At 45.1% G+C, this 23,862-nt stretch overlaps 2 protein-coding genes across 2 annotated transcripts in view; both read left to right on the top strand.

The window, feature by feature from the left end:
• Nucleotides 1-1,060: 1,060 nt before the first annotated feature.
• LOC109479330 (purple acid phosphatase 25-like) lies at nt 1,061-6,739 on the top strand. Its single transcript, XM_019781282.1, is given in 9 exon segments — nt 1,061-1,699; nt 1,901-1,972; nt 1,974-2,161; nt 2,512-2,597; nt 3,734-3,919; nt 4,218-4,369; nt 4,889-5,002; nt 5,994-6,181; nt 6,482-6,739. Coding segments are annotated over 9 exon segments (1,719 nt in total). The 5' UTR covers nt 1,061-1,169; the 3' UTR covers nt 6,685-6,739.
• A 2,146-nt stretch (nt 6,740-8,885) lies between these two features.
• Nucleotides 8,886-23,862, top strand: part of LOC109479329 (chloride channel protein D-like) — a 22,896-nt gene continuing 7,919 nt past the window's right edge. The window contains exons 1-16 of the mRNA XM_019781281.1: nt 8,886-8,974; nt 9,891-10,005; nt 10,892-11,048; nt 11,423-11,552; nt 11,958-12,038; nt 12,459-12,634; nt 13,104-13,196; nt 13,645-13,732; nt 14,183-14,338; nt 15,545-15,739; nt 15,965-16,043; nt 16,081-16,237; nt 16,490-16,620; nt 18,741-18,912; nt 19,214-19,394; nt 19,829-19,998. Coding sequence (XP_019636840.1) covers nt 8,972-8,974; nt 9,891-10,005; nt 10,892-11,048; nt 11,423-11,552; nt 11,958-12,038; nt 12,459-12,634; nt 13,104-13,196; nt 13,645-13,732; nt 14,183-14,338; nt 15,545-15,739; nt 15,965-16,043; nt 16,081-16,237; nt 16,490-16,620; nt 18,741-18,912; nt 19,214-19,394; nt 19,829-19,998 — 2,084 coding nt within the window. The 5' untranslated portion in view covers nt 8,886-8,971. The remainder of the gene's footprint in view (nt 8,975-9,890; nt 10,006-10,891; nt 11,049-11,422; nt 11,553-11,957; nt 12,039-12,458; nt 12,635-13,103; nt 13,197-13,644; nt 13,733-14,182; nt 14,339-15,544; nt 15,740-15,964; nt 16,044-16,080; nt 16,238-16,489; nt 16,621-18,740; nt 18,913-19,213; nt 19,395-19,828; nt 19,999-23,862) is intronic.

The raw sequence follows: 23,862 nt of genomic DNA, 5'->3' as shown, positions 1-23,862 counted from the left end.
TGTGATATCACGTCTGCAGTCTGCCCCTAGAATTACATGCGCATTACGTCGTTTAAGGTTAGATATCCCGGTAGAACATTATATAACATACATCAAACCTTAAACTGAAAAAAATTATCTGTGGAGTCGTTTATTTGAAACGTTTCAAAGCGAAATCCTCTGTCGTCCATCACCTTTACCGTTACTTTCTACACTTTCTCACGCTGCCACGATGCGCTTTTGGTGACGCCTCCGGCCATCAATTACATAACATACACGTTACATAAGACTCGTGGCCTTACTCTGCCGATGTACACATGTACGTGATACGAGATGGTGGATGGTGCCCGAAACGTCTGCCTTCTCAGAGACGTTAGCCAGTTATCTTATTCTTTATGCGCGTTTGGTGATCGACGCCTCTGGCCATCAACATATACATTACATACTAGTAACGTACTCAGACTCGTGGCCTTACGCTGCCGATGTACACGTGTACGTGATACGAGATGGTGGATGGTTCCCGAATCGTCTGACTCCTCGGATAACTTTTCCAGTTACTTAGTTTATTTTTTATCAGGTAATATACGCACTTCGTAGCATAATCCTCATTGTGACAACCTGTATTGTCACTAGAAGACATCCACAGCCTCGACCTTACGTAGCCTCCGTAGCAGGCTTATACTCGTAGAACTGGGGGTTTGGTGGTCTTCGGCTGTTTTCTGATTAGCCCAGTTCTGAAACGGGGGTAATTCAACTAGGCCGGCTATGTTGTCTATATGCAATAAGAAAATAGCACATAAAAGCTCCCAAACACCCTGAAGACCCCCCTTCCCAAACCCCCAGATTTTGGCATGCCATGGAGGCTAGACATCCACAGCCTTGACCTTAAGGTCACTCAGTAATTTGATTATGCGGGCTGTGTTGCTGACCGGAGGGGTGGCTAAAGGCGCATCGTACAGGCGTGGGAATCATAACTTCGCGCCGAACGAACTTTGCCCCCAGTTCAAAGTTCAGAGTCCAGACTCCAGAGGTATGTCCTTCACACAAAGGTAACGCCTGTACGCTTACGTCTCGGCCACGTCAAGTTACGTCTTGGCCACGTAAAGTCACGTCTTGGCCACGTAAAGTTGCGTCTTTGTCACGTAAAGTTACGTCGTTTCGCGAAGCTTTGTTGACAGACCTTGCTGGGCATGAAGAACCCGGAAGTGTTGTTGTTCTTGTTGGTCGTCCTTTGCGGCCATGCGGGACTTCCATCTCACCTTTGCGTCTTCGCAGGTGAGACGAGGAAACTCACGGACGTCGTTCAGCGTTCCGAGTCGGTGGGACAGGTGTACATGTCTCAGGCCGGACCAGGTGGGCAGGCTGGGGACTCGGCGCTGAATCCTGGCCGACGCGGAAGCGTCTCACCTGGAAGTGCCCCCCAGGTGCGCGCAGGTGGCGTGAAGGCGCTTCACCTGAGCCTGGCAGGTGTTGGGCAGGTGCGAGCCATGTGGATGAACCCCGTGCCGTTCACCAAGGCGTCCGACTTCCGACCGCAGTGCGAGTACACGGTCCTCCCCTCACCGGAAAAACGCGACGACACCGGCGTCCCTCTAGCCGCAAGAAACGGACGTTGTGGGGAGAACAGTAAACCAGACAGAGGTAAACCTTTCAAAGTCCTTAAACATGTTTGCTCGTATCTTTTCACCATCATAGAGAAGCTAGGAGAACTCAAATTTAGGTAAAAAGCTATAGACTATAGCGCTAGTGCTAGCTTGATCGTGTATATATATATATATATATATATATGTGTGTGTGTGTGTGTGTGTGTGTGTGTGTGTGTGTGTGTGTGTGTGTGTGTGTGTGTGTGTGTGTGTATGCATATACAAGCTATTCCCAGTAGGTATGTTTGTACAATAAACATTTTCATTCTTCTTGAAAGACGGACGGAGGCCCTCAAAGACGGCGAGCGTCGCGGGGGGTCGGGCGTACACCTACGCGGCGGGAAACTTCAAAGCGACTCTGAACGAGGCGGTGATGACGTACGAACCCGGAAGTCTTCCCGTCATCGTCAGCTACAGGTGCGGCGACCTCAACTACATCATGGGCCCGACGTACAACGTCACCGTGCACCCCGAGACGCTACGGAAAGGTGTGACTTCCGAGACGTCGGCCAACGGATCACCTGGACGCACTTTTGCAGGTGAGACCTGTGTCTTAAAAATTATGAAATTATGTATATTTGTGTTGAGAACATAGACGAAGTATACTTATAATACCCGGTGTGTAGTGATATAGGTAATACCATTGTTGATAAGATACAGTTAGAACAGAAATACTAGTATGTACAAATACGAGTATCTAGGGATGGCATTTTTTTCTTATAATGTCATCAGTTAACTACAATGTAATTGGAAAACTTTGTGAATTCGTCTTGTGTAGTTCTAGATATAACATATAAGATAGAAGAAGCATGTAAATTAATCATAACCGTAGATAAAACGTAGTACAGTGTCCCTATTTCTGTGTACTAATGTGATAATTTTGTTGCAGGTGGTGAGAGAGTGGGGAGGGTGGCCCTGATCGCAGACATGGGGATAGAGGAGGACTCCTTCACTGTCAAGTCCATGCTGCATCAGGTACTGGAACTCTAGCCTCCACCAGGCCTTTCTACAGGAATATGGGTCGTAGAATTCGGCAAAAAAGAGAGTAAAATTGGCCAAGGGAGTCCGGCCGCGGGAGGTAGTGTCTTTCCCTCCTTGCGTCAGTTAGACCAGGGATAACTGGACTTTGCATTCCTTGTAGTACAATAGTTGTGCAAACAAAACGCTTTTCATGTGTTCTGCCCCATACTAACAGAGGAGAGATGCAGGTTTATAAGCACAAACTATTGATCGATATGCAAATAATTTAAGATAATTTTTTGGAAGTACAAAAAGAAACAAAAGTCGACGTGCAATAAAACGTTTTTCATATTTTCTGTGCCATCCTATCAGCTACTACCAGGGAGAGTTGGACTTTGTGTTCCTTGTAGTACACACGTACACTCGTTGTGCAAATAAAACGTTTTTCACCTGTTCTGTACCATCTTCTCAGCTAGACCAGGGCAGGGCGAGTTGGACTTTGTATTTCTTGTAGTACAATTGTTGTGCCGTAAAACTAGCCTCCTGTGCAGGCTCCGGGGCGGGTGGGAATTTTGATACAGCGTGAATTTTGAAGTGTTTTAACGCGTTATTTTAATAGCCGGCCATCCTACATAGCCGCCGGGAGAAGGTCCCATTCCTACGTCGGCTATTAAAATAACGCGTTAAAACACTTCAAAATTCACGCTGTATCAAAATTCCCACCCACCACGGAGCCTGCAGAGGAGGCTACCGTAAAACGTTTTTAGCGACGTCTCAGGGAGGAGCCTAATGGTACAGTATTGTGTGCAGTGTGCAAGAATTCTAGGAATGGTACAGGCATTTTGTCCACAGGCATGGAATGTCCACAGGCATGTTTCTGACCCACATCTATGCCCACATTCCTGGAAACCCCTGGGAAAACCTGTCTGCCCGGATGGCTCTACTTTCTGTGACCCCGGGGCTCATTCACTATACACTCAGGGGAGGAGTGCACTGTATCTGTCTAGACTTAACAGGTACCAAGGCTTCCTCGAAATCATGACATCATGGCAGTGCCCTGCAAACAATAACCCTAACAGCAACCACCGTCGTCATGGCAATGAATGTTTTCATTGCCAGTCTTGTTCATATTTTCTGTCCCATCCTATCAGCTAGACCAGGGCGAACTGGACTTCGTCCTGCACGCGGGTGACGTCAGCTACGCCGACAACTTCGGGACGACGTTCGGCAGCGGGGACGGCAACAACTCCTGGGTCTGGGACGGCTACATGACGTCACTGCAGGACGTCACGGCCCGCCTGCCCTACATGACCTGTCCTGGGAACCACGAGAGACAGGTGACGCTTCATTCATTCATAAATCATGTTTACTCATTCATTCATAAATCAGGTTTAGTCATTTATTCATATCGTTCGTAGACCATGAACGTTTTTTTTGTGTGTGTGTGTGTGTGTGTGTGTGTGTGTGTGTGTGTGTGTGTGCGCGCGTGCGTGCGTGTGTGCAAGGAAGTGAGTCTAGCCACACAGTGACTAGGGATATCGGTATACCCACTTAGGGTCTGTCACAACAAGCTCTTGTCGGGGAAAAAACAATTGAACAAATGAGCAAATAAATCTCGGATGTCTTTTTTTTTAGTTTGACTTCGCCGCCTACCGGAACTGGCTGCACATGCCTGCGAACGAGAGCGGGTCCTCGTCCCCATACTACTACTCGTTCGACTACCTCGGGGTGCACTTCGTCGGCATCTCGACCGAGCACGATTTGGGCGCCAACTCCACCCAGCATAGGTGGGTAATCCTAACCCAATCTTCCCAATGTTGGAAGTTACAGTTCAAACTTGTTTCGTGTGTGGTCGCGTGGCGTAGCGGCAGAGTGCTCGACTCGATCGGAACCAAGAGGTCCCGGGTTCGAGTCCTGACATGCCACCGATCTTGTGCCCTTGGGAAAGGCACTTTACACGACTTTCCTCACTTCACTCAGGTGAAAATGAGTATTGTATTTTCCCCTGTGTTGGTGGCGGCATTAATATAAGTTGAAAAAACTTGAGTGTGCGGTCACCACGTCTTGTGATTACATGTTGGCATATAAAACTTGTTTCGTGACATGCTAACGATGTGTAATCTCTAAGCAGATCCTAGGGTGGCAAAATACAGTACCAAATTGGCAGGCAGTATCCATTCGCCAGAGAGGGAAGGGTGGCGTATTGGACAATGGCCAATGGATTCTGCCTAGACAATTTGATACGTATACTGTATTTTGACTCCCAACGATTTGCTTGGAGGTTAAACCGTGCAGTGTTCCAACAGGTGGTTGGAGCAGGACCTCCGGACGGCTGACCAGAACCGCGCCCGGACTCCGTGGATCCTGGTGTTCGGACACAGGCCGCTCTACTGCTCCTCCGCCATTCTCTGGACAACCAGGTCTGTTTGTTTGTTTGTTTGTTTGTTTGTTTGTTTGTTTGTTTGTGTTCGGACACAGGCCGCTCTACTGCTCCTCCGCCATTCTCTGGATTACCCACCTATGCGCCTACTAACGAAACAAGGCACTAGCGTTACCGACCTAATCCAGATTTATCTGGCGCTAGTCCGGCCAGTGCTCGAATACGGACATGTGTTACTGGTCGGGTGTAGTAAGGAGCAAGAACTGGCCATCGAAAGGGTCCAGCGCCGGGCCTTGCGTATCATTTCCTTGGGAGGAAGGCGTAGCGTGCCTGACCTGCCCACACTGAAGTCGAGGAGGGAAGATGCGGCAGTACACCTGCTCCAACGCATGCTTCAGGAGAACCACCCTCTACATGACCTGGTACCGCCCTCAAGGTCTGGTGCCACGGGACGGACACTTAGAAACTCTAGCACTATCAGTGTACCAAGGGCCCGGACTGAGAGACTAAGAAATTCTTTCCTCCATTGCGCAATCCGTCTTTACAACAAGACAATTAGCACTGAGTAATTGGACATCTGGTAATCGCGCCAGGCACAGCATATGTTTAACTGTGACATGTTATTTGTGATGTTCTTAATATTGAGATTTTACCTATGTGATGATTCGTTTTAAAATGTAAATGTGTTTAATGTGACTGGTGTAACAAGGACGTAATTCGGGTGTGTTGCCCGCGAGTTCCTTAATGAATAAAGATTGAAGACAACCAGGTCTGTTTGTTTGTTTGTTTGTTTGTTTGTTCTTTTTAATTTTATCAATCCCGAAGTCTGACGTTGTTTCAGTGACAGGTTATTCCATAGTTGGGGGCTGTAGAATCTTAAGCTCCCTTTGTAACAGTTCGAACTTGTTACGGGACAGTTCAACAGATAAGGGTCCCAGTCAGCAAACAGTCTGACAGCCGTGCGAGTGCGAGATTACATTTTATCACTCCCAGTGTCTTTATTGTGATAATGTTATTTTTGTCTCCTCTAGGTGCACGAAGGAGGCAGAGAAGTACCGCAGCGACTTCGAGGCGCTTCTCCAGCGTTACCGCGTGGACGTTTACGTCTGCGGACACAACCACCAGTACGAGCGGTCCTGGCCGGTCTCTCAGGGTAACGTTACCGCCAGGAGCTACCACAACCCCGCCGCAACCGTGCACATCGTCACCGGGGCCGCAGGTAACGTCTTTCTTTCTTTCTTGGTTGGTTGGTTGGTTGGTTGGTTGGTTGGTTGGTTGGTTGGTTGGTTGGTTGGTTGGTTGGTTGGTTGGTTGGTTGGCTGGCTGGCTGGCTGCCTGCCTGCCCTCTGTCTGTATGTATGTATGTTTGATGTTTGTCTGTCCGCCTGGCTTTCCTGGCCTTTGGTTGGTGTCTTGGTTGCTTGGTACATGAAGCCTTATTGAAAAATTTCGGAAGCAGTTAATGACAGTTGAGAACAGGGTAGGTAGAATAAAAAAAACCTTCCCGCCGTTTCCGCAGGCAGTCCCGAGGGTAACGACCCCACGTACGTGCCGGGGTTCCTGGCGCCTTGGCGGGCCGGCTACTCCGAGACCGTCCTGACGGGCTGGACGCTGATGGAGGTGAACTCTACCGCGCTCGCCTTCTCCTACATACACAGCGCAGACGGACGGCCGGTGGACAACTTCACCATCACTAAAACTAAGGGAAATACAAAGGAATGAATGAAAGAAGAAAGGAAGGGATGAAAGAATGAGTAAATGGTAATTTTATTAAACGAATGGATACGAATGAATGAACGAATGATTGAAACAATGAAGGCAGGAAGGAAGGATGGAAGGAAGGAAGGATGGAAGGAAAGAAAGAAAGAAGAATGGAAGGAATGAAGGAAGGAAGGAAAGAATGCCCGTGGCTACTCCGAGACCGTCCTCACGGGCTGGACGCTGATGGAGGTGAACTCTACCGCGCTCGCTTTCTCCTACATACACAGCGCAGACGGACGGGCGGTGGACAACTTCACCATCACTAAAACTAAGGGAAATACAAAGGAATGAATGAATAAATGAATGAGTGAGTGAAAGAAGGAATGAATTAAAGAATGAGTAAATGGGTAATTTTTAACAAATGAATGAATATGAAAGAACGGACGAATGATTGAAACAATGAAGGCAAGAAAGAAGGAATTTCGAAGGATGGAAGGAAGGAGGGAAGGAAGGAAGGATAGAAGGGTGGAAGGAAGGAAGGATGGAAGGAAGGAAGGAACTCCGAGACCGTCCGCACGGGCTGGACGCTGATGGAGGTCAACTCTACCGCGCTCGCCTTCTCCTACATACACAGCGCAGACGGACGGCCGGTGGACAACTTCACCATCACTAAAACTCCAAAAATGAATGAATGAATGAAGGAAGGAAGGAAGGAAGGAAGGAGTAAATGGTAATTTTATTAAGCGAATGAATATGAATGAATGAACGAATGATTGAAACAATGAAGGCAAGAAGGAAGGAAGGAGGAAGGATGAACGGAATGAAGGAAGGATGGAAGGAAGGAAAGAAGTAATGAAGGAAGGAATGCTCGTGGCTGCTCCGAGACGGTCTTGACGGGCTGGACACTCATGGAGGTGAACTCTACCGCGCTCGCCTTCTCCTACATACACAGCGCAGACGGACGGGCGGTGGACAACTTCACCATCACTAAAACTACGCCGGGAAATATAAACGAATGAATGAAAGAAGGAAGGAAGGAAGGAAGGAATGAGTAAATGGTAATTTTATTAAATGAATGAATATGAATGAACGAATGATTGAAACAATGAAGGCAAGACGGAAGGAAGGATGGAAGGAAGGAAGGCTGAAAGGAAGGAAGAATGGAAGGAAGAATGGAAGGAAGGATAGAAGGAAAGAAGGATGGAAGGAAGGAAGGAAGGAACTCCGAGACCGTCCGCACGGGCTGGACGCTGATGGAGGTGAACTCTACCGCGCTCGCTTTCTCCTACATACACAGCGCAGACGGACGGCCGGTGGACAACTTCACCATCACTAAAACTACGGGAAAAACGTTTACATGAACGATCGGATGGATAGATAAATAAAGGAATGAATGAATGAATGAATGAGTAAATGGTAATTTTATTAAACGAATTTGAATGAATGAACGAATTATTGAAACAATGAAGGCAAGAAGGAAGGATGGAAGGCAGGAAGAATGGAAGGAAGGAAGGAATTCGAAGGAAGGAAGGAAGGAAGGAAGGAAAGGAAGTACATATGAATAAACTAATAAATGAACGAATGATTGAAAAAATGAACGATTGATTGATTGATTGATTGATTGATTGATTGATTGATTGATTGATTGATTAAAACAATGAATGAATGATGAACTTACCTGAAAATGTTTTGCTTGTATTTGCAAATAGCAGCATAAGCAGGTTCGCCATCACAAAAACCAAGTGCAATCAAATATTTCATATGTGATTTTTAATGTGAATAGTTATATGTCTTTGACCTTTTTATATTCTATATAAGAAATAAAGGAATTCATAGTAATTTTGAAGAATGTGTATGTGTGCTTAATAATAATAATAATAACAACTTGATTGTTTGTTCTCTGTACTTACACTGGCATATGCAGCTGCACTAACCAACAGAACTTAATTTAATTGCACCAATTTTACACATTCATGAATGCATTTATCCTCCTACGACATGAAAAGGAACAAGACCTCGTTTCTCTCTTTTTTCCACGACGATATCGTATTTCTATAGCATGTTCTGCATTCCGTAGACTATTGTTCAAAAGAGAAGTAACGTTAGATCCCCATTGAACTCAAACACACGCCAAAAACAAACAAATGTTCAAGTTGATTGAATAGTCCGTTCCCTTTTTGATCACATGAAGTTCTGCTTTCCCATATGTGAACACTACGATATATAAGGCAGGCTTTTGCTGATATGCGAACAAATGCTGATCTGAAAGGAGGGCCTAACTGAGTGCAAGTCGTTTGGAACCACCATCATGGTAAGATTTTACCCGATGTTGCTAAAAAAAAAGTAGCCTCTACTAGGCTTCGCAGGGCGGCTGGAAAGAGTAGAAATTGGCCGAATAGAAAGAGATATAACATGCCGAGAGAGTTGGTCCGGTAGAGAGTACAGTTTGCCGCACCCGGGTAACAGTACTCTAGTGGACCAACTGCCTGGTAGAGACAGCCTGGCAGAGTGGTAACATTACAGTGTCACTGCATGTCGTTTTCTACTGAAGTGTTCAGTGACTAACGATGAACACAAAGTGAACTTGTATAGTATCTAACTTATATGTTTTTATGTGTCTGTTCTATGTGTGGGACACATCACCAACAACAGCTGCCTGTGTCCCATGTGTATTGCACTGTTACAATTTCAATAATCAAATCAATCCTAGGGTCCTATGGTAATGTTGAGAGTTTCTGTTCAGATGATCAACAAATGAAAGAATAAACATTCATACCACAGATTCAAAACATATCTCAATGAGTTATATGAGATAGATGATCACATTGTAGGGGCATATAACGTTATAGATCTATGATTTAAATACTACATCTAAATCTTTATCAATTAAAATTTAATCATTCGTTCCTTTGCTCACATGCCCTATGAAAATATACGGAGGCGGGAAACAAATGGATGCAATGTTCTACTAATCCGCTAGGTGCATTATTTCGATCTTTCGAAACAGCGCCTCTAGCGGATTTACCAAACCTTGCAACCTCAAAAGTGCACAAAATCCAACATGGCGGACTAGTTGACACAGAAAACTTTTCTGATTGTTTAATACTCCTTTATCCATAAATTCCTCCCCTTGTCATTCCCGCATGAGCCTTAGAGTTGTACACAACATTCTTAAGAACCACCAAAGCCCTTGAGGAGGTAAATAGTGAGTGTATTTTTCTTCCAAGACGACTGAAGAAGAAGAGATGGCGGAGGTTCGGTCGCGGCGTAAGAAGCACACATACAGCGTATCTCAGGTGCCTTCCGTGGACGACGTGCACCTGGCGCACGCAGACACGTCAGGTGAGAAGCTCAGGAGTAACGACAGTGCTCGTACTTTTACTTTGGCAGTGTGACAGGCCTTTGTTTGGTATTAAAAACTGGTCTGAACTAGACCCCGCCCAGAGCCAATGCCCCCCCCCCCCCCATGCCTAAGTGCAGTTACGTTATTACCTAATCTGAGTTGTTTAAAGTACTAGTAAATATGTTAGAAGTGCTCAAGGATTGTCTGGGGTTCTAAAGAAAATGGGGTTGAAGTAAGAGGCCTCTAGAACTGGCAAATATAAATCGAATTTTGTCCTGTATCGTGTAGAAGTAGAAGAAGAACTGGCACAAAACTGGCTCCTATCATATCAACAGAATATGGTGTGCAGGAAGAAGGATTTATCTCTGTAAAGGGTTCTGCACTAAGGCAGCTGGTATGCCGCAGAGTGGGTGAGGCGCATAGGTTTTGAGCTGATTGGAGTACGTTTCAGGCTACATCTTGTTTGTTTGTTTCGCATAACCGGTAAACCGCCTTTAGGCGTAACACACCAGTTTTGTACATGTACGTACATGTACAAGCTGCGTAAGACCGGACTGTAAGGTTTTGACCACTCACACCGGGAAGATCCCCTACTCTTTTTGATAAGTGCGGTGGGTTCTTTAACGTGCATGGGGTGTGGCTGTCCCAAACACAGGACCTCCATTTAACGTCCTATCCGTGGGACGTCCCTAACCGAAGCTAGGTACTCATTTACACCTGAGTGAAGTGAGGAAAGTCGTGTGAAGTGCCTTTCCCAAGGGCACAAGATCAGTGACATGAGCAGGGTTGGAACCCGCAACCTCTGGGGTGTGAGCCGAACGCGCTACCGACTGCGCCACATGACCCCACGACAGTTAATACAGTTAATGCTCCTTTCTGTTTCAGAGGGTTTCTTTGCCCGTGGGCGAGAGTTTGAGAGTGTGTACGTGAACCACCGCTATACCACACAGGAGCGCGAGGAACTGTCAAAATTTGACAGTCTGGACTACCTGCCGTCACACAGCTTCGCCTACAAAAACTGGATCAAGCGGCAGCCAAGCAGGTAACACACAAACACATTTAGGTGCACTGTATAGCAGCGCCACCTAGCAACTTTTGATCAAAGTGCAGCTGGCCGGTGAACTTTTGGCATGGTGTCCGAAGACTCGGAATGGCAGAAAAAAGTGACTGAACAGATGAATAATGAATGTGTGAGGTTGTGAAGAAGGTAATGAATAGATGGAAGGAAGGAAGGATGGATGGATGAAAGGATGGATGGATGGATGGATGGATAATTGAATGAACTGCAATCATCATTGTGAATGTCTCTATTGTCAATATGATATTTTTATGATACATCTATGTAGCCTGGTAGTCGTGTTGTTATTAACAAAAACCCCATAAAGGCCTCAGTGCTGTAATACTGTTCTCCCATAGGCTGGACTGGGACCGCTGGGTGATGATGGGTCTGATTGGGTTCTCTGTGGGGTTTCTGGGGTTCCTGCTTCACCAGATTATCGAGATCATCTCTGAGTACAAGTGGGAGAAAGCTGAAGACTTCATCAGGGTTCGTCAAGTTTTCTTCTCGTTTATTTTTTCTTTTATGTTATTGTATTCTATTTACTGCCCAGTAACCATGTAAATGTAGATGTAGATCACAAAACAAGGCAAGAAATCCACCAAGTACCGTAAGACCACTGGATTTTGAAATACATATAACAACAAGCGTAATTCAAGACTAATCAACCGTATGGGATTAGAAAGTGCTTTTTTTACAATCAGTGATAGAATTAAATCTTTTCGGCATTTTGAAAAATATTGTCCTTTATTTACAATACATGGGTTGCCACACTTGAATTTGCACTGTGAATCCATTGACCTGTACTGACATATCCACTCCCCTGTTCCTATAGAGTGGTGGTTAAAAAAAATATTATACTGACATATTACCTCCCCTTCCCTTCCCCTACAGGATGGAGACATAGCCGTGGCGTACATCTGGGTTCTGGGCATCAGTCTGCTGCTGGTTATAGTGGGGTCCGTTCTGGTCGTGGTGAGGAGCTTTTAGTTGATTCTGTTGTTAGAAAAACCTAGTCTCAGCAACCACTTGAGGGACAGAGGGAAAGTGGTTGCTGAGGAAAAATGGTTGCCCCAGACCATGGAGGTAGAAACCTCCATGCCCAGACAAATGGGTTACCAGTAGTTGGTTGCCTTAATACTATCTATACATGTATGTGGCAATACCTTCTGGTGTTAAATTGCATTTACATCTACAAAGGAGTTGTAAAGATTACACTTACAGGGTAACAGTGTGTATCAGAAAATATTTTTGCTAATCCTAGTGTCAGAATATGTAAGTAAGTTGGTTTTGTGGATCCATTGTTTGGCTAAAATACAACCGGTATATGTTAGTTATATTCCAGTAAATTCGAAATAGCAGTAACCACCCAGTGTTGATTTTTTTGCCCTGCAGTACTTCCGGCCATCAGCAGGGGGCTCTGGTATGCCTGAGCTGATCGGGTTTCTGAACGGGACGGTTGTTCGGCACATCTTTAACGTGAAGACGTTTGCAGTGAAGTTCCTGTCCTGTGCCTGTGCCGTGGCCAGCGGGCTGCCTGTGGGGCCGGAGGGGCCCATGATTCACATGGGGTGAGTCTGGCAACTAGAAAAATTCTCTTAAGAAATCAGATGTTTCTGTATAGCAGGTATAGCAACCCCTTGGCGTAATACACCAGCTTCTGTATCTGTATGGCCGGTATAACCGCCCTTTGGCGTAACACACCAGCTTCCGTATCTGTGTAGCCAGTATATCACAGCGTAACACACCAGCTTCACAGGCATGCAGCTGACTACATTACCAACTTGTTACACCTACATTGTAAATTTGTAACCGTTCAACATTAAACTCTAAATATTTTTTAAAGCTATCTAATGATGATGATGCCCCAACCACACTTGGTGGTAGTGAGTTCCACTCTGCAATAGTTGTAGGAAAGAATGAGTTTTTGAACACCTCAATCCTTGGTTGATAACTCTGATATTTGAAGGCATGACTTCAGATAACTACGGTACCATGAATTGAAAGATTCTGTAATGTCTGATCCTGTTTCTCCCCCAGCGGCCTGATTGGAGCCGGTTTGAGCCAGTTCCGGTCGGGAACTCTCGGGTTTGCGCTGCCGTTTTTCCAGAGGTTCAGGAATTCGGAAGACAGGTGAGACTACTGCCGTGCCTGGTGTGTGGTAAAGCTGCTGTTTGGCATCAGATTTCTGTTTCTGTCTTCAACTGTTGACCAAAGCAATGGCCAAGTGGGTAGAGTGTTCTCCTTGCATTTGGTAGGTCATGAGTTTGATCCCTTCCAGACAAGTTATACCAAAGACTGCTTTCTCTTTTTTTTTTTAAACTGCTTTCTCTGCTTAGCATTCAGCATTTGAGTATTGGAGTTAAAAACGCACACCACTATAGCCCCCAGCTGTTACAGTAGTGATGGCCCAAGGGCTACTGAACTGAAGATGGGCACCGTCATATGCACCACATGGTGTGGGAAGGACTTAAACTTTTTTGAAACTTCAGCTGTTACTGTTAGTTTTTGATTTGATGATTTCAAATGGTTGATCTGCTATGAAATGAGCTCACATGTATGTTTTCCTCAACTGTTGCAGGAGGAACTTTATCCAGGCAGGGGCCGGCGCTGGTGTTGCTTCTGCATTCGGAGCGCCCGTCGGAGGTTTGCTGTTTGCTATGGAGGAGGTGAGTAACATACATGTATCTTATCATCTGTGTTCTATTTTTTTTTTATTTCTTGGTTTGGCTGATCAACACAAACAGCCAGGGCAGCCCAAGTAGTCTATAGTTATTGCAAATTGTTAGATTTGCTGACAAAGTGGAATTTGATGTGGAAAGCATAACAATCTATAACTCTATTCTTGGTACTTAAAAACTATATGAATATACATAAAAACGATATGGATAATCTAAAATGGCATTTATAATGTCGAGAGGTCAGGGTGCATATGTAAGGGTCTGTGTTTGTGTGGCATCAAATTGCTGAGTGGTTATAGTGGCTAGCAGACATGAGACCAAGATGTCATGGGTATGAGGCAGATATGGCTGACATTTTTTTAAAGAAATTAGCAATTTGGAAAGGAAATTTAACTGTTTATCAACCCAAAATGTTTCTTTCCTTCCCTTTCTTCCCAGGTTTCGTCGTTCTGGAACATGAAGCTGACGTGGCAGACATTTTTCTGCTGCATGATCGCGACCTTCACCACCGACCTTTTCAACTCAGCCTTCACCAGTTTCCAGTACAAGGGCAGCTTCGGGCTCTTCAGGGCCGAGAAATACATCCTGTTTCAGGTGAGGTTTGTGTGGTTAGGGGTTCGAATCCCGAGCATCTTCAGGGTCAAGATTCGAGAAATACATCCTGTTTCAGGTGAGGTTCAAGTGGTTAGGGGTTCGAATCCCATCATCAGGGCCAAGAAGTACATCCTGTTTCAGGTGAGGTTCTGTATCTGTATCTGTATTGGTACAGCCGGTATAACCGCCCTTCGGCGTAACACACCAGTTTCCAGTACAAGGGCAGCTTTGGGCTCTTCAGGGCCGAGAAATACATCCTGTTTCAGGTTAGGTTCAAGTGGTTAGGAGTTCGAATCTCGAGCATCTTCATCAGGGTCGAGATTCGAGAAATACATCCTGTTTCAGGTGAGGTTTGTGTGGTTAGGGGTTCGAATCCAAGGACAGAGAAATACCACATCCTGTTTCAGGTGAGGTTTACAAGGTTACGGGTTCGAATCCTCTCTTCAGGGACGAGAAATAGATTTTGCTTCAGGTAAGGTTCAGAAGGTTACAGGTTCGAATCCCATTTTCAGGGCTGAGAAATACGTCCTGTTTCAGGTGAGGTTCACAAGGTTAGGGGTACGAATCCCACTGAAGTTCAGAGAAGTACATCCAGTTTCAGGTGAGGTTCTGTGTCTGTATCTGTATTGGTACAGCCGGTATAATCGCCCTTCGGCATAACACAACAGTTTCCAGTACAAGAGCAGCTTTGGGCTATTCAGGGCTGAGAAATACATCCTGTTTCAGGTGAGGTTCAAGTGGTTAGGGGTTCAAATCCCATCTTCATGGCCAAAAAATATGTTCTGTTTCAAATAAGTAAAAGCAGATATAAACCTACATGTGGATAGAAGCACCCTGGCGCGGTTATACCTGCCCAAGCAGCCATAACGACCACTTTCTGCCAGTTCCCCATTAAGCGACCTGCCAAAGAAACAAAATAAATGTGAATAAAATAAATAAATAAACAGAGCAGTAGTTTGTTACGCTAGACCGTGTGAAGAGTGAAGGTAAACATTATGTACATGTACGTGTATTGCCTTTTTGCATGTCATTACATTTTTCTGATTCCTGAATTTTTGCTGCAGGTCTGTAACAAGATCCCTGTGAACATCCTGGCAAGAATGAACAGAGCAGTAGTTAGGCTAGACCATGACTGTGAAGGTAAAACATGTATTGCCTTTTGTATCTCATTACGTGTTCCTAAAGTGTCACAAATTCTTGTTGCAGGTCCGTAACGAGATCCCTGTGAACATCCTGGCGTTCGTGCCGACGGTTGTACTGGGCGTGCTCGGTGGCCTGCTGGGCGGGCTCTTCACCTTCTGTAACCTGAAGATCGTCCGCGGCCGCCGAGCGTTGCTCGCTAAACTGTCCGACGACTGGAAGAGGAAAGTCGTCCGCGTCTCCGAACTCTGCATCATTATTGTGAGTCTCTAGTGTATTTATCTATCTGATTGATTTTTTGAGTGAGTGAGTATCTGTGAGTGTGTGTGTGTGTGTGTGTGTGTGTGTGCATGTGCATGTGCGCGTGGGTGTGAGTGTGTGTGTGTGTGTGTGAGTTTGTGTATGTGTGTGTGTGTGCGCGTGTGTGAACCTGCTACAGTTCTCACAGGTGTTGCCAATAACACAAAACTGTATCCCTCCATGCAGACCCTCACAGTGACGGCCTCAGTGTTCCTGCCGGCTGCGTTCCCCTGCAGTCCCTTCACCTGCTACAGTTCTCACAGGTGTTGCCAATAACACAAAACTGTATCCCCCCCATGCAGACCCTTCACCTGCTACAGTTCTCACAGGTGTTGCCAATAACACAAAACTGTATCCCCCCATGCAGACCCTCACAGTGACAGCCTCAGTGTTCCTGCCGGCTGCGTTCCGCTGCAGTCCCTTCACCTGCTACAGTTCTCACAACGATGTCATCAGGAGGTATGTTGTTGTTTTCTTTTTTGTTTTATAAAATGGATAACAGGTAAACCACCTCAGTTTTGAACTTGACAAGAAGTATAAACTAACACATGGAATGCAAATATTATATCCCTATTCAATTTATTTGCACTGTACATTTTGTATTTGTTAGCCAACTTAATGAGTAAACAGTTTTAGCACATTATGTGCTTTCTGTCCATGCTATGTAAAATGGAATAAATAGATAAAATGTCTTGATTTGTGTCCCCCCAGTCCTGAGTGCCTGTCGCCTGAGAACCACACCATCCACACAGAGAATGACGTTTCTCTCTACACCTGCCCTCCCGGCGTGGTCACCAGGTTTGACAACAACTCTCTCACCACCAACAAGACATTCAACCAAGGTACGCAACACCTGGGAACCTGCATTCCCTTTTTGTAATGCGTAATCAGGCATTTTAACTTAAGTCTTTGTAATCATGTTGTGTTGTGTTTTGTTGTGTTGTGTTGTGTTTTGTTGTGTTGTGTTGTGTTGTGTTGTGTTGTGTTGTGTTGTGTTGTGTTGTGTTGTGTTGTGATGTGTTGTGTTGTGTTGTGTTGTGGAAAAGGCTGTCTTAGATCCCTGTTTGCAGTTGGTTGAAAGCCTGCAACAAAATTGCATATACATGTACGACAAATGTGAGTGAATCTGACTGCTAAAACTGACAGCATGTCATCATCTGAACGTATTGCACCTTGTGTTTTGCATAACACTTAGACAGAATGTCTCATATCGTATTTGCGTATTTAAGGCCACACCAATTTAATTTGTTGGTTCTCGGATTTTTTCATGAAAAATGTGAAGCGACAGGGCGAAAAAAAAAAAAAAAAACATGCCCAAATGGTAAAGCTAAGGCTGGAAAAGGGATTGAGAACAAAGCTATGACTATACATGCTAAAACATTGCTGGTGGTTTTATAGCCTATGTATCAAGGATCAATTATTGATGTTAATGATCTGCCGAATAAACATACCCCCCCGGAATAAACGTACCCCCCGGACAAATTTTCAAAATCCAATAAAAATACCCCCCGGAATAAATTTACCCCCCGGAAAATTACCAAAATTGACGGGTAACCTGTGTCTCTTATACTAAATGTGCTCTTACTGATATACTAGAAACTGTTATGCACAAATCTTTAACTGTTATTTGCAATTAGGAATTTAAATAGACAACAAAGAGAGCATTTCTAGTACAAATGTAGACATGTCATGTTGTTGGGAAATACATACAGTCAAACCTGTAATAACGACCACCCCTGTATAGAGACCACTCGTCCATTACGACCACTTTTTGTTGGTTCCTTGAATTTTTCCCATCGACTCTTGCATTGCGTCTACCTGTCTAACGCGTCCAGCGTCCACATGTTTTCGGTCCCGAGACGGCCAAAATGCCAATCCCACCGCCTGAGACGCTGAGTCCAGCCGTGAGTACGTTGCCAAATGTTGGCCAAGAAAATCCAACGGGTACCGGGTAATAAAGAATATGGGCATGATGTGGCAGCGTTTTTTTTTTGCTAGCGTTCGTATCATAAAAGTAAACAAAATTTCGAAGTGCCGATTACTCAAAAATGGCCCCTAAAAATCCCAGCGAACCATCCCAGCATGTCGTAACTTGGCGTCGATTACGACAGCTTTTCTTTTGGGAAAAATCCACTAAAATTAGAAAATAGTGCTTCTCTAGCAACCAGATAGGGCTTCAGATATTTTCTGGGCGATATTACCCGGGATTTTGTCGTAAAAATGAGCCAAAACTGTGGTAGAAAAGGCCGAGAAATATCCAACATGGCGTCGCTGCGGAAGAAGGTCATTTGGGGTTAACGGAAGATCTCATTTTTTACGGGGAAGACTGTTAATATTTTACCCGATTTCTTGATTTTATTGCGGTAAATCGACATCGACAAATACAATATGGTAGCTAAAAATCGTAAATATTAAATGACTTGCTTAGTTTGTTAGAATTTGTTCTAATTTAGAGCTTTGAGGAGTTCGTATTTTGATGAGCACCACCCATGACAATGGAACATTCAGACAAATTTATGCACGCGGCGATCGCGAAAACCGGCCCGAAAATGACAAGTTTCTCGCTACAATACGCGTTTATAAACGTCTTCACGTCGAAGATTTGCCGATTTTTTCACGCGTAGTCGAAAAAAATTACTGATTTCCAAAAAATTAATAAACGTACCGTGCAAAATAAGAACGTACCGGGTGGACGTTCGGGCCCAAAAAATCGGCAGATGAGATGAGAGTAACAAGAATTAATTTTTTTTTTTTTTTCATTTTGCGATTTTTTGAAGCGGCGATTCCGAGAACCAACAAATTAAATTGGTGTGGCCTAAAGATGACACATAAGGATGTGTAGGAAAAGATATGGTCTGTAAGGTACAAAATTCTCATGCAAGTTTCGCACGTGTTTCGCAGTATGTGCAGTATGATCTACTGATTCATAAAAACTCACCACCAATGTTCTATCCTTGCCCAGTTGCGACCCTGATGTTTGTGACGGGAGAGGAGGCGATCCACCACCTGTTCTCCCGGGAGACGCACCACGAGTTCAGCTACGGGCCGCTCTTCGCCGTTCTCGCCATCTACTTCTTCCTAGCCTGCTGGACCGCCGGGTCTGCCATCTCAAGCGGACTGGTCGTGCCCATGGTGTGAGTATTCGTTTAGTTAACAGGGCTCGAAATACATATTTTGTATGCCTGCGCTGGTGTGGCTTCAGGAGATGGCTGGAAAGACTGTAGAAATTGGCCAAATACTACAAAGATAACATGCCCGGGGAGTTGGTCTGCTAGAGAGGTGCAGCAAACTGTACTCTCTAGCAGACCAACTCCCCGGGCATGTTATCTTTCTGGTGTTTGGCCAATTTCTACTCTTTCCAGTCGCCTGCCAAAGCCTGGTAGAGGCTAGGGTGAAGTTTTCCGTCTTTCCTGAAGAATGTTTTCCCTCTTGCAGGTTAATAGGGGCGCTGTACGGGCGGATAGTCGGCCTGTCCATGGTCTCCATGTTCGGAGTGATGGACAAGACAGTGAACGAGTACTGGGCCTGGATGGACCCGGGCGCCTTCGCCCTGATCGGAGCCGCTTCGTTCTTCGGAGGAGTTTCCCGCCTCACCATGTCACTCACTGTCATCATGGTAAAGTCTGGTTTTATAAAATTAAATCTTTATATTCAGTAATGTAAGGATCTCGCAGGAACACACCCGAATTTCATCCTTATATTTATAATATTACAGAGAATTTCCAGGATGGATCACATTAAAACAATGACTTGTTACTCTCTGACTCTCTGGCCACCTCTACATGAGAACCACTTTTGGGTGGTCACTTTGATGATTTTTCCCCATGGACCCTAACTGTAAGGATGCTGTCTTTAGTTCCCTGTACAGATGTATCATTAATGTCATATATGTCCTGTTACTATGGCTACAGATGGAGATGACACAATGACGTGCAGTTCCTACTGCCCAGCATTGTGTCAATCATAGTTGCTTCGTGACCCATCCTCTGTACCACGCGCTGCTGGAGCTGAAGTGTATCCCCTAATTATGTCCTGTTTCCATGGTTACAGATGGAGATGACCAATGACGTGCAGTTCCTCCTGCCCATCATGGTGTCCATCATGGTTGCTAAGTGGGTGGGTGACTTCGTGACCCATCCCCTGTACCACGCGCTGCTGGAGCTGAAGTGTATCCCCTTCCTGGACGCAGAGCCCGTCATCATACACGAGGGGGACAAACCGTAGGTGGAGCCTTTTGTACAGACACAGTCGCATTTATCATTGGTCGTTGTACACTTTTGATGCCATAGAATGCATAGAAAGCCCCAGATGTATTATTGTGCAAGCACGTCTAACCCTCAGAAGACGGGGAACAACAGACAATAAACCGGACAGTGAGTGAGTGAGAATATCCTGAGTGCCATCCTATTTGTATGCCAGGACTGCCATACTCGCTCCCTAAATTATAGTCTGGAAATGGTTAGATCTTAATCTGCTGGAAATTGAATACTAGTATGCGGTCAGATTTTGGCAGGGTATGGGAGCCCCGGCATACAAATAGGATGGCACCCAGGCTAGTTGCAGGCAGGCTGCGACAGAACCAACTACAGACAGGTCCCAGCTGATCGAGATAGAAATTTAAGGAAAACATAAACAATTAATCTGTCTCAGCCTGCGCAAAAATAGGAAGAAGGTAGGTTTAGCCCTGGAGAAACAGACATTACATCATAAGGCAAAGCTTCCTGTACCGTGCCCACGCATCGTTTCGGGACAATTTGTGTCTGCTGATCATATTTCATCTTTAGGCCACAAAAATTTCATTTCTTGTTTCTCAGATTTTTTCAGAAAAAAATATGACGTGACAGGGCGAAAAAAAATAAAAATAAGAACAGGTCTAGGCATCCTATTATAGCCCCAAATGCTATGGTAAGAGCCCTGAAGTCAACACAAAAGGCTGGAATATATTTTAGCAATGAATTTTGAACTTTTAATCAAACCACTGCATTGATAGATGGAAAACTGTAACAACAAGGAAGAAAAGGACTTTCCTCAACTGTTTGGGGATAAATATTTAAGTCGATTCAGAACCAGAATCTTTTGGGGTTTTTTTGGAAATCAGAGAAAAATGAAGAGGCGAATCTGAGAACCAACAAATGAAATTGTTGTGGCCTTACTAACACAGAACCACCAGACATGATAGCCCTTGCGTTTACAGGCCAGCTGTGCCGACACCTGTTCCAGTTATTAGTCTCTCCCTTCCTCTGTGGCATGTTCTAGACAAGGACAGTAATTTCCAGACTTACAGATATTTAAGCCTCTTGGGCCAGAAATGTCCATACTTTGTTCAAGCCTTTTCTTTCTAACCTATAGTTGTACAGATCCCTGTGCAAAGATTGAATCCTGTCCAAATTTTTTCAAACAGGAAACACAAGGTCTCCTTTTTTTACCTACCAACTGTATCACTCAGATATAGATGTACTGATTCTTAACCTTTTGTAGAGGAGTCTACAGTCATCTTACCTCGTGTGAAAGCTAAGCTGTACGGAAAACCTCTCCTATTTGCAGAGAGGATGTAGGTTTGGTAACCAGGCTATCAAGACCACTCCTTTCTCGTTAAATAGTTAGTGATGTGGACACACTTGAGACGTGTAGTTAGTCTGAGCGTATTTCAGCATGATTTTATTTCAAACAAATTTTAAGTTTTAAGCTCTTATGTCTGCTTTCTTTGCTAGTGCTTGCTTGCCGTCAAGACCACTCCTTTCTCGGTAAATAGTTAGTGATGTGGACTTCTGTACACACTTGAGACCTGTAGTTAGTCGGAGGGTATTTCAGCGGCCTGGCCTGGAGTGTTGAGTGCAGCTGGAGGGAGGCCCAGGTCTGTGAGTCCTCCTGACAGCTTCCCACGCTCCCTGCCACCAACCAACAGATGTCAATCACTGCACCTGTCAATCATGGCTGTCAACAGCTGTCAATCACTGCAGCTGTCAATCAACCAGCACCTGTCAGTCATGGCTGTCAACAACCTGGTTTACCCTGGATGCCAAACTCATTTCGGGCTGCTAGCCATTCCCTTCGGCAGCCAAGAGCCCTTCGCCCGCCTGTCTAAATTACCGCTACGGGGAGACAAGCCCTTCAACGAGACTAGTTCTAAGGCCGGACAAATTCCCCCTGGGCTCAACTCTCTGTAGCTGTCATTTAGACCAGCGGGCAAAGGTCTTCTGGCTGCTGAAGGGAAAGGGCTAGTGGCCCAATACTAGTCTGGCATCCAGGGTAAGCCTGGTTAGGCACTAATGCAGGATCTGACAGACAGCAACGTGGGGGGAAGGGTCTGGGGAAAATGGATGTTAGGTGTTGTGGAAAGCTGAACTAGAGGAAAGGGTCATTTGTATGTCTTGATTTTTGATACACCATAAACGGAAAGGATTTGAAGAAATTATCACTGTAGGAAAGGTGGTCATTGTAGCTTAGAATGGAACCACCAAAAAGTGACCACAGTTGGCAGGTACTCGGCAGTCCTGTCAATTCTGGTTTTCAACAACCAAGCCACTTGTAGGCTGAGGCACCAGTGCCAAAAATGACTTCCCAGCCCTGAGGCCATACATCTGTTGTTGTAGCCATGACCTCAGTAAGATTTCCTGATGCACAGTTAAGCCATGAAGGGAAGGGTTGTCATCAGCCTTTTACATCCCCCCTCCCACACAGAAACCTCACAGATGTGTAACACAGTACGACAGGTTTCCCAGGCTGTGTTTAAAAATCTGTCCACTTCCCTTCTTCACAGTTAAACCATGTAGGGAAAGTCTGTCAGTGAAGGATAGGAAACTGTCATCCGTTTTACAAACATGCACATCCCCCCTCCCACACACAAACCCCAGACTGCTGATAGGGCTCCCTGGCTGTGTTTAAAGTTTATTTCCTGCCTCTTGTTGGTCCCTCCTTTCATCAAGGGCTGTTGTAATCTTTTCTTCTAAACCTTTGTATACGGAAAGTCTTCTTTTTTTTTCCTCACAGTCACTACAATGTACACACAAATGTACGTGGCAGGTATATTGCAGGATGTATCTCAGACAGAAGACACGAGAACCACCTGTCCACCAGCTGTCTTTACCCCTAAGTCACACTACATCCCCTCCCATATATTCACTCACACCTGTTAGAAATATTCCCTGGGAAAGTTGGAAGGTTTCCTATAATCCAAGAATTCCTTTAATACAGTGTGGGATGGATCTTTCCCTGTCATTTTGGCAAACTCTTAAAAATTCTATTTCATCTTCATGTTGCATCTGTAGTTGTATATCCGCCCTTCGGTGTAACACACCAGCTTTGCAATGACCTGTTACTCATAACCTTTGCACAACTGTAAAAAAGGAATTTGGTTTATAGTAATGTATAATGTAGATCTAGCCCATAGACTTTTTGTAGACATTTGTAGTTAGCCTGGGTGCCATCCTCCGTAGTTACCACTTGCTTTCCATTTTCACTTGCTACAAAGGGTTAGAGCCAGTGGTAACTACAGAGGATGGCAGACGACTGGCACCCAGGCTAACTCACAGTTGCCTGCCAATGCATATTTCATCTTGTACATTGACAAACCACCTGTGTCGGCCCAGTCCACTGTGCTAAGGAAACACATCAGTCCCCCCCCCCACCACACACACACACACCTGTTGACAGCCAGGGTTCCAGGGTGGCAGTTGTCAGGTCTTCTAGTCCTACTTAAGTCTCTCTGACTCTCCTGCTGTGTGTGTGAATTTCTGTAATTTCCAGACAGACAGGGTCAGGAGGAGAGCCCACCCCCAGAATCGCTGTTTTGAGATAAGAGAACTTAAGGGACAAGTTCTCACACTGTACAGGAGGCCAAGTCGTAACCTGGACTAGCGGATGTGTCTGCCTTTTTCCAGGCGTCAAAGTTTTCTTTCGTTCTTTCCAGCCATGAATAATTTCACCAGTTGTTTCGTTGAAAGTAGAACCAGTCAGTGTTGCCCTGAGGAAGGCGACAGACGGTCGCCAAAACGTTGGCTTGTTAAACTCATTTATTTTGTTGTGAACAAAGAACAATTTGTTATACTGCCTTTCTTTTTTGCCGTCAGAAAGCATTACGATCT

Source organism: Branchiostoma belcheri, unplaced genomic scaffold (assembly GCF_001625305.1).
Source record: "Branchiostoma belcheri isolate BF01 breed outbred unplaced genomic scaffold, Haploidv18h27 scaffold48, whole genome shotgun sequence".
Classification (NCBI taxonomy): Eukaryota; Metazoa; Chordata; class Leptocardii; order Amphioxiformes; family Branchiostomatidae; genus Branchiostoma; species Branchiostoma belcheri.
Note: the sequence above shows the minus strand (reverse complement) of the source record. Positions and strands in the feature narration are given on the sequence as shown.